This window comes from Diachasmimorpha longicaudata, chromosome 13, assembly GCF_034640455.1.
Source record: "Diachasmimorpha longicaudata isolate KC_UGA_2023 chromosome 13, iyDiaLong2, whole genome shotgun sequence".
NCBI classification, from domain to species: Eukaryota; Metazoa; Arthropoda; class Insecta; order Hymenoptera; family Braconidae; genus Diachasmimorpha; species Diachasmimorpha longicaudata.
Genome location: NC_087237.1, coordinates 56,289 through 65,997, shown reverse-complemented (window position 1 = coordinate 65,997; position 9,709 = coordinate 56,289). Strand labels below are relative to the sequence as shown.

At 37.3% G+C, this 9,709-nt stretch overlaps 1 protein-coding gene across 1 annotated transcript in view; it reads left to right on the top strand.

Annotated features, from left to right (window-relative positions):
* Positions 1 to 4,722: 4,722 nt before the first annotated feature.
* Positions 4,723 to 9,709, top strand: part of LOC135168674 (tumor necrosis factor receptor superfamily member wengen) — an 18,654-nt gene continuing 13,667 nt past the window's right edge. The window contains exons 1-2 of the mRNA XM_064133085.1: positions 4,723 to 5,209; positions 8,679 to 9,134. Of these exons, the coding sequence (XP_063989155.1) occupies positions 8,682 to 9,134 (453 nt within the window). The 5' untranslated portion in view covers positions 4,723 to 5,209; positions 8,679 to 8,681. The remainder of the gene's footprint in view (positions 5,210 to 8,678; positions 9,135 to 9,709) is intronic.

Here is a 9,709-nt window from a genome sequence, read left to right as displayed (position 1 = left end):
TGCCCGGTCTAATTGAGATCAAGTGATGAAACCAACGTCATTTGATTGCTCATGAAATCTTGGATGAATGACGATGGTTTCGTTTCTTAAGCCGAATTAGGGGGGGAGCGATTAATTTTGAAAAATGCAGCTTGACGCGCATCAGTTCTCAGCGGCGGCAAGCGAGAATACCCAATAACCCCCCACGATTCAAAAATTAATTTCTCCCTCTCTAATTGTGTGCGGGTAGTTACCGTGATGATCAAAGGAAAAATAGTCTTCCAATTTGATCCTTCCCTACGGTTGTAAGTCGCAGGTATACAACTTGGTGCGGCAACACTGTCTCCTGCACTGCTACTCACGAAAAGTAATTCGCAAGCAGCGATGTTCTTGTTTATGTGAAGGGAATAAATAATCTAATCCAATAATTAAAGATTTTTTAATTATTTGTGAACATCAATTTATGTGATTGAGATTAATTATTCCCTTCACATAAACAAGAACATCGCTACTTGCGAATTACTTTTCGTGAGTAGCAGTGCAGGAGACAGTGTTGCCGCACCAAGGTGTATACCTGCGACTTACAACCGTAGGGAAGGATCAAGCTGGAAGACTCTATTTTTTCTTTGAGTTTATCATCACGGTAACTACCCCGCACACAATTACAGAGGGGGAAATGAATTTTTGAATCGTGGGGGGTTATTGGGTATTCTCGCTTGCCGTCGCCGAGAACTGATGCGCGTCAAGCTGCATTTTTCAAAATTAACCCCCCCCCCCCTCTAATGAGGGAAAAGCTTCCCTCAACGCCGTTCGGATATCCAGAACGCCTGCCCAGCCGTTTAATTTCCCCTCTTTACTTGCATTCCCCCACCCCACGCTATCTCCGTTACCGACTTTTCCCTCTGCTCCGACTTTGCAGCCGTAATGTTCGGTACCTTACCAACAAATCCGGCTGCAAAATTAGTTCCAGCACTACCGCTAGGACATTTCGTGGTTGATCTCCCAGGACTGGCCCTGCTGATCTCCCCTATGGTCTCTGACCCCAGCAGTGTGTTGTCGCGTAGACCGCTAGTAACTATGTAGGGTCCCTGCGGCCGCCATATTTATCACTAGATCAGACTGTCTAGTACTAATTATTTTATCTTTCATTTCTTTTAATGTATTTACATGTTAGCTTCGTTGACGCAGTAAAAATATTCCCGCAGTTTAAAGATAATAAAATGTGGAATTTTCGAATGTTAGTCGAAACGTGGAAATAGGAAACAATGCATAAATCTTAAAATCTTTCAATGTCGTTCTAGTTATTCAAAACTAAAATCCTTTGTAAAGAATTTTCTTATTGAGTTTCAAGTGAAATTTGATCTTTGCATCAAATCATTTGTGTCATAAACGTTTCCCAGAGACAGTTTACTTTTCTCCGAGAGAAACTCAAATATTTCCTTTGAAAAACCACATGTGAGGCCCCTTTTTTCGAGTCACGTAGCATGGAGAGTGGAAGTAGGTCAGTTTGAGCTAGCACGGGGGTCTGAGACTAACTCCGTCACCAGGTTCAAGGCCACGAGTGGCACCCTCCTCACTCATGCGGGATGAACCCTAACATTATCAAGACTTGGATGAATTTTTAGGATAAAACAAAAGTCAGATCCATTCTTTATGTGAACATGACTAGTTTAAAAACACTTTTAAACGTATTCTATAACTTAAGTTGTTATTGTAACTAATACTATACGAAGTTCTCATTGAATTATAAACCACATAACTGGGTTAATATAAAATTGGTGTTTGTCTTCATTTATTTAAATTGAAATTTCCCGCACTTGTAAAGCAGACTGGCTTAGCACCAAAGAGGATACTATCCTCTTTGAAACGCAACAATATACATTCATCTCTGAGCACCAGAGGGAGCCAGAGATTCGCGTTTCTATTATAAAATATATTCTTAAACGTCGAAAGTCATTTTTGACATTTGATCAATTTAAAAAAGTCCTTGAAAAATCAAGGAAATTTGACGATGAATATTTATTGTTACTTAAAAATTTACATTGATTATGAAATATTTGACTTTCTGTCATTAAAAATGAGCCGTTAATATGAATTATCAAATAAATTGATTAAATTTAATGAGCCTCTTTAGGAATATAACGCTAGAGTTGTTTAACGGTGCATCAATTAGATCATAAATATATATTTATCAGAACGTTTTATCATTTCAGACATATTTTAATTTACTCCAAAGCTTCCAAAGACGTTGTTCACGCAAGTATCGAATCCTATTTATTATTTGATACTTGGAATAGGAAGGTTTACGGATGGCGTGCGGCAAATATTCGTTGTTGCACATACTAAACTGTTCTGAAAAGTACGCTTTTCAGCCGTATATCAAAATATATTATTTGTTTCACTGCTGCTACATACAGCCCGTGTCGAAAAGTCCCTTTTTGTTTACTTGTAAACGAAAAGGCACTTTTCGACACGGGGAAAATGTAGTAGCAGTGATAAAAAAAAAATTCGTCGCCTAATGAAAGAACTCTCTGTTCTTTCTTCCTATGGAATCATTGTTTATGTTTGTGTAAACTGAGTGGAGACTCTCTGGAGCCATCTACGCCGATTTGTTTTTGTAAAAGTTATTATTTTTGAAAATATACTACGAATATATCTAAATACTCCAATACACGAAGAAGAATTATCAGCGACAGTACCTCCTCATACAGATTAGCTGAACCTAAAATCGTCTCATTTAGGGAGAGAATTACCATCAAAATATATGATGCTTTTATCATGAATACTTTAAAAGTTTGCTCAGCGAATTGTAGAAAAAAGCCATGAATTTATTCAATAATGAATTTTTTATTAAGTAACTTAGTCAATTGGAGGATTGCCAGCTTTCTCATTACACAACTTCAAAAATAATTCATGGAAATAACAAATATTTCTATGACAAAGCAGCGAATACTGACTGCATCCAATCTGCTTTAGTTCATAATTTTTAAGTCAGCTATAAGTATGGTAAGTTTAATAACGAAAATGTATTCCCATGATCGCCCTGGTCGATGCGGACAGTTCGAATGCAGAGGCACGCGAAGAGTTGAAATATATAAATTGTAATGTAACAATTGTATGTACAGACTTCACAAAAACAATATATAATAGCCCTTAAATTGACGATTCCTCTGCATAACTGAATGAAACTCAGAAGAGTCCTCTTAAGCTCGATATTCTTTTTTCGTAATTTCGTTCCGTTATTCTCGGTATTTCCTGTGAACAGATTTATGCCGTTCAACAGTCTCTCGGGAAAAATACGAGGGCCGACCTTTCCGGTGAGGTCGTACGATCGTTACCCTAGTTCAACGGTGCAAGTGTGGTTTCGACCACATTTGAGAAACATATACGATAAATTTTCTCACGAAGAAACGGGAACTACGGAAGTAGTAATTATTTACCGAGTGTTAAGTATTTACCACCTACTCAATTTCACGCTCTCTTCATCAATCATTCTTGACCTGCCGCCAATTTTCAAGTGCAGGATAGAAAAATAAACACTCTAGTGTGCAAAAAATTATACTGAATTATTTATTTATCTTCCAATCTAAATTCCTTCATCTTTTTCTTCCAAATTTCAAAGAAAATACGGGAAGTTGCTTTGGCGAGACGATTAAAAATAAGTGTTTGAATTACCCGACGAAAATAGAGACTATATTGAATGGTATTTGAAGATGCGTGGGAAGAGAGCAGTGGAAACATAAAGGAAGTAAACTACGGGTAGAGATATCTTCCCTCGTGCGTTAACGACAGACCAACTCCAGATGCTGGGTGAGTTAGCGTTTTAAAAAGACCACCGATATAACACGCGAGATTTTTCGTGCTCAAAATACTTCAGGATATCCTGTCTAGGTTGCGAGTGGCAGTGGGAAGACGAGATCTGTCTTAACTCCCTTCGTACCCGAAGAAATCTCAACACATGTCGCACATCCCCCTCAGACCGTAACCCAAGGAAAATTGGAAAAATGGAATCAGTGGGACAAAAAAACTAAACAATCTAATGAGAAAAGAAGAGCATCAATTTTTTGAAGAGATCGAGTCGAAACAAATACCGAGGAAATTAATATATTTCCGGACGAGTGCCACAGGTATTTTTAATCGCGTTAAAGCCGTAGGCGAAGCCCGACACGTCACGCGAATAAAAATCCCTAGGGTACTAGTTATGAATGATATTATGATTATGTCATTGCGGACGATAAAACGTGTTTCTAATCTCGCTTCGCTTGATTAGGACTGCATTTTCATTCACAATCATGTAAAATAACATCATAGCTACGGCAAAAAACAGTGATTCTCACGAATGTCTGATTATAAAAGGCATGAATGCTTTTCAGACGTACGCGTGAAAAATACTATTTCAGATTAGGTTTTACGGATTCTCTCTCCAGTTCTCAAAGTCGTAACCAAGGGGAATATCCATTGTATACCTAACTGGCATCATGATGAGACACCCAACGAAATTTTTGTGTCGAAAGTTGAGAGAGCACTCCCACATAGTATCTAAATCGAAAAGTGAAAATAGGATTATCGAGTTGCATCGATACAATGCCATCGAGTACGTACTTCTCTCCTCATAATCCCCACCAAACGACCACCCCCACCGCTCGCACAACCACCATTGAGTATTTCCATCTTTCTCGCTCTCTCCCCACGCATTTTCATCTCACTCCGATGCATTCACACGATTCACACACGTCTGTATAGCCAGTTAGTCGTGGGCGGAAATTAGTAGAAACCCGTCGAACTAGTCGCTCGTTTTGTATGGGATACTGCGTTGGGATTGCTGCTTGACCGACGAACGCGCGCCAGTTCTCCTAGCGCCCATCCAAACGTTACCCACTAAAGACCACACACGTCTCTCTATTTTCCCGTTTATTTTTTGAATTATTAATCAGATGGTCGGGATAGTTTGAATTCTTGTGTCGCAAGTGATTTCTGTTATTAAATCCTTTGTGAATTATTATTTTTTCTGTGATTTTCTGTTGTGTCGGTTCAGTACCCCTGAGTACAACAGGCAGGATAAGCAGCGGGATTTTTTTTTCAGTTAGTTTTTTGTGATTTATTGAGGACAATCAATGCTAGACCCTTGGATAGGCATTGAGTCGTGCTATTGGCTATTGTGACCCTTATTTTCGAATTTGTGTAAAGGAAATCATTACGTCATGGCAGGAATACTTTTACCTAAGACATCGTACGTATTCAATTGCTTTTCATTGACCTTTTAATTGGTATTTATATTTTTTGTAACGCCAGTATCATTTTTTCTTTAACGGGTGAATGTGTTGGTTAATGGTGGAGTGGAATTCGGGAATTCTGGCATGTGAAACAGCCTGGGAAGCACATTTATTCTTACCTCGTTCATTTTTGCATTTGTGCAGCGCTGGATAAAAATTTGAATCATGGTCGTATGGAGAGCGAATGGTTTTGTTTATCGGCAGCGGTGGGTGATATAAAATGGGAGGGGCATTCGAATTTGAGTGAGTGATTCCTGGGCAGGTTGTGAATATGAATGAAGTTGTTACAATTCTCATAATTAATGTTTTATAGATTGTTCGTAGTAAAAGAACGTAATTGACAAAACGAGTCTAAAATGCTTCTTGACGGCTCAATATTGGGACTGAAATTGAGATTGATTTAAAAGAGTTTTTTTTAATTATTCATTTATAGTGATGGAACTTGTAATGTGAATTATTGACAGGCATTATGTTACATTTTCTTTCTGTATCCATTTATTTCATTTTCCCTCGAATATATAATTTGGAAGATTTGTAATTCACATTTTTTTTAAAGTTGACAAACCTTAAATCACTGTAAAATGTCCGCAGAACCTTAATCATATTCATGCGCAAAGCGATTCATTTTGTTTATCGAAGGCGGGAGTTATAAGCAGTGAGGGACATTCGGGTTTGAACGAAAGATAGGCACTTAAAATATTGGAGAAAATAATCCACATTAAGGTCCAGTTGGGATTATTTGAAAATCGATACATAACCTCAAATTGCCATTACCGATTTTAGTCAAAACAATTATTTGATTGTTACCGAACCTAATTACCGCACTTCTTTTATTGTTTCCGTAGGCTGGTAATTATGTTGGGTTCTAATAAAAACATTACTTTAACCATTTATTTATGATGGCGATTTGTGATCACGTGACCCTCTCCAACCGGGCTTCAAGAATCTTGAATATTGTAGAATAATTTCTCAATGGAATCTCTTCAACTTTTACGAATGACACAAATTCAAATTTCTGCATTTTTTATTTTTTCACTACTTCACTTAATGTAATTCAATGGAGATTATGAGGTATCAATAGATTTGCTGAAAATTTAGGGTAATAAAGCAAAATCTGGGTTGTTGTCATTTTTTCTGCGATTACAATAAAATTAAAATTGATTAAGAGATAATCTCGAAAAACATTGATTGGCAATCGCTATAAAAAAAATATGTTTGAAATTCTTAATAAAAAGTTTGACATTTTTACCAACGCCAACTTTATACTCAATCTATCTCCACTGTGATACTAAGAAGTCAGATAATTTCTTTCCCTATTTAATACATTCTAATCTCCACTTTATATGACAATAAAATTGATTAATGATAGCAAAATTTCAAATTTAAAAATGCAATTGAATTAGACATTTAATGATCTTCTCAAGGGGCAGAATTCAACTGTCTTTGAAATCCCTATGATCGGTCGTCACAAAAACCTTAATTATATTGATTTTATATAACAAATAGAATTTTTTATAGATGAAAATTTCATAAATTTTTATAATCTTAAATTTCATTTGACTATGCATCACCGAAAATGCAATTACAACGACTACGAAATCATCAACAAATTTATTACAGTGATGGTGACTACTGTGGGAACCAACACTCTAGTCTTGATTATCAAATATTGAAACAAAATTCCAATAAAAAAATGAGGAATTTTTCTTTAAATATTCATTCCGCGCAACTCAATGAAAAAAGTTCTATTCTAAGTCATAAAAGGCCCCTCGTTATATGTTGAATATCACTCTTATTATTCACAACTTCTTCGCTCCCTCCCATTCACCATAAAAAATGCCTCAGACTCGTAACTACTTTCCGTATTTCATAACTTCTTTCATAAAAAAATTAATGATAACCCATCGTATTTTAATTTAATTTGATATAAAAATAGTGTGATATAATTAGTTGTAAGTGATTCTAGGAATGTATTAAGGTATATATTCAATCACAAAGCGTAACGGTGCCACGTGAGACACGTACATATAACGTAGAAAAGACGAAAGGCGCACGCAAAATGCTTACGTTAAAATCCCCCCAACTGGTGTTATAGTATGTGGGAAAGAGAGAGAGAGAGAGAGAGAGAGAGAGAGAGAGTGAAAAAAGACATTGAAAGAGAGAGCGATGACGTGGGCCCTGGAATTGCGATTTAACTGCGGATGTAATTACAACGCGTATAACGTATACCGGAAGTATGAAAGAAGCGTCGCTCGGATCGAACATTTTTCCTCACTCAAAGATTAATATTTATTAATGAAAACACGATCAAGGTCGATGATTGCGTTTGTCAATTTTATCAAAACCGGATAAAGGATTAACTGATTTCGGCTAGTGGTTATTTCTGTTCGTCCATAAGTTATATTAATCTGATAAGAGGCCTTTCCGTCCTGCAAATTCTAGATTAGTTTATTTTATTGTGCCTTTTGCATTCTTTACTGTAACGCACAGCAATTTTCTGTTAACTCATTGTAATTGGTTAACGATCAACGTCGAATATATCCGATTATTACCGACGTTACACTCCATCATAGGACCCCTTACATCAGCCTTTTATCGTCCATCTTCTCGTGGCCCATTAAACTTTGAATTTTTATAAGGCCGATGTAGAAACTTTTCTCAGCCGATAAAGAAATTTGACTAGGCGGCATAGCAATTCTCCTCAGGGCTGCAGTATGCGCCAAGATTGTAAGGCAGCTCAGTAATTTTTATCGCAATCATCCTATCAAAATTCATAAACTTTTTTCTTCATATACCCAACCGCGTTTTGAACGCTAAACCTTTCGCATGCGAGGCAGTGGGCTTAACTATTGCCTCAAGCGGTTAGGCATAGAAATGTTTTTGTCTAAATTGGTCAAATTTTCAATGTTTTTCAGTGCAGCTGGGGATTACACGTCTAAATATTACGGGACAAAGTATTATGCGAAAATATTACTAAACACAATATTACAATGAACACACGCAAAACCGCGAAGTGTTCTACATTGTCCACATGTAGGGCGGGAAATTTTATAGAGCGCCCCACATTCTCTTGCGCCACAGGAAATTCTTGGATAAGATTTTTGGATTAGTAGGAAGGAAACCAAGATTTATTCTCGGCATAATTATCATTTCTGTACATATGCATATGCAATTTATATTTACTCACCGACCATATAACAACCATAATTGTTGGTGACTAGTATTAAGTCGACATCATATTTTATGTAATAATATCCTCAACAAATATAATTTATGACAAAAATATTATTGTTCATGATAATATGATCTTCGCATAATATTTTGTCCAATAATATTTAGGGGTGTTAACACAGCTTGGACGTGAGCAATTATGAGGAATTATGTGAATATTCAAGTAATTAACGATTGATTTCATTGTTACACTAGGTGATGCCGAGCGAGGTATATTCCAGGCTGCTGACAGTGAGCCTGGTATTGCTCAGTACTCTGGAAGCTATCAAATCAAGTGAATTGCACTCATCCCAACCAAATGCTGAATTATGTCAGCATGGTTTGGAATTTTGGTCAACAGAAAAATCTGCATGCACTCCCTGCACGAAATGCGCTCCCGAATTCACCGTAAGCCCTTGTGCAGTTCACAAGGATGCCATTTGTGGGCCGCTATCGGCACTAGAGTTGGACTGGTCGTTCTTGGGGAGCAGAAGAAAAGTCGATGTTAACCAGCGGTTAGATGTCACGGAGAAGATGCTGTGGCGGGTTTCTGACGTCGAGGGACGACCGGAAACCCTGAGGGCGCGCGAGAGTCGACGAGAAATTGAGGAGGAGCTGAGTGCCTCCGGTCTGGATGATGAGGAGGGCCTGATCGATCCTCAACAGTTGCAGGTATGTTAATGGATAAAAAAATAACCTCTAAAAAAAGACTCATTGAAATAATCAACTCAAAAAGCCTAGAGCAAAAATATATGATAGTAAGACCAGAGCTATGGTCTTTGGATCTTTTATACACCCTTTCGAATGGCCCTTTAAGTCATACAATTCACAACACTAAAAGGGAAGGTTAAACTTGTGAATGAATGTTTTAAATGCTTTTATACATAGGCTTGGAAAGGTACAAACGCTACGATTAATTTCCTTAGAGAAACTAACTAAAATGACAAAAGGGATACACCACCCGGTTGTTACCTATCTCCTATGTAAGATATGCAGTTAGTATGTAATAAAATAAGTTATCCATCTGTTGCGAAAATCTGACCCATTCCATAAATCCTCATTCCCGTTTATCATCTTCTCATTTCCAAACTCCCAACTGTTTTATCGCATTACCGTAATAAATTGATTCAGAACATCACTCCGCAATTCCCATCAAATCCCTAATCTCGGACTTTTTTCAATACTCCCACTCCAACTCCAACTAATAAGGCCAACCCCTAGGGGTCATACTTACCCAATCATCCACA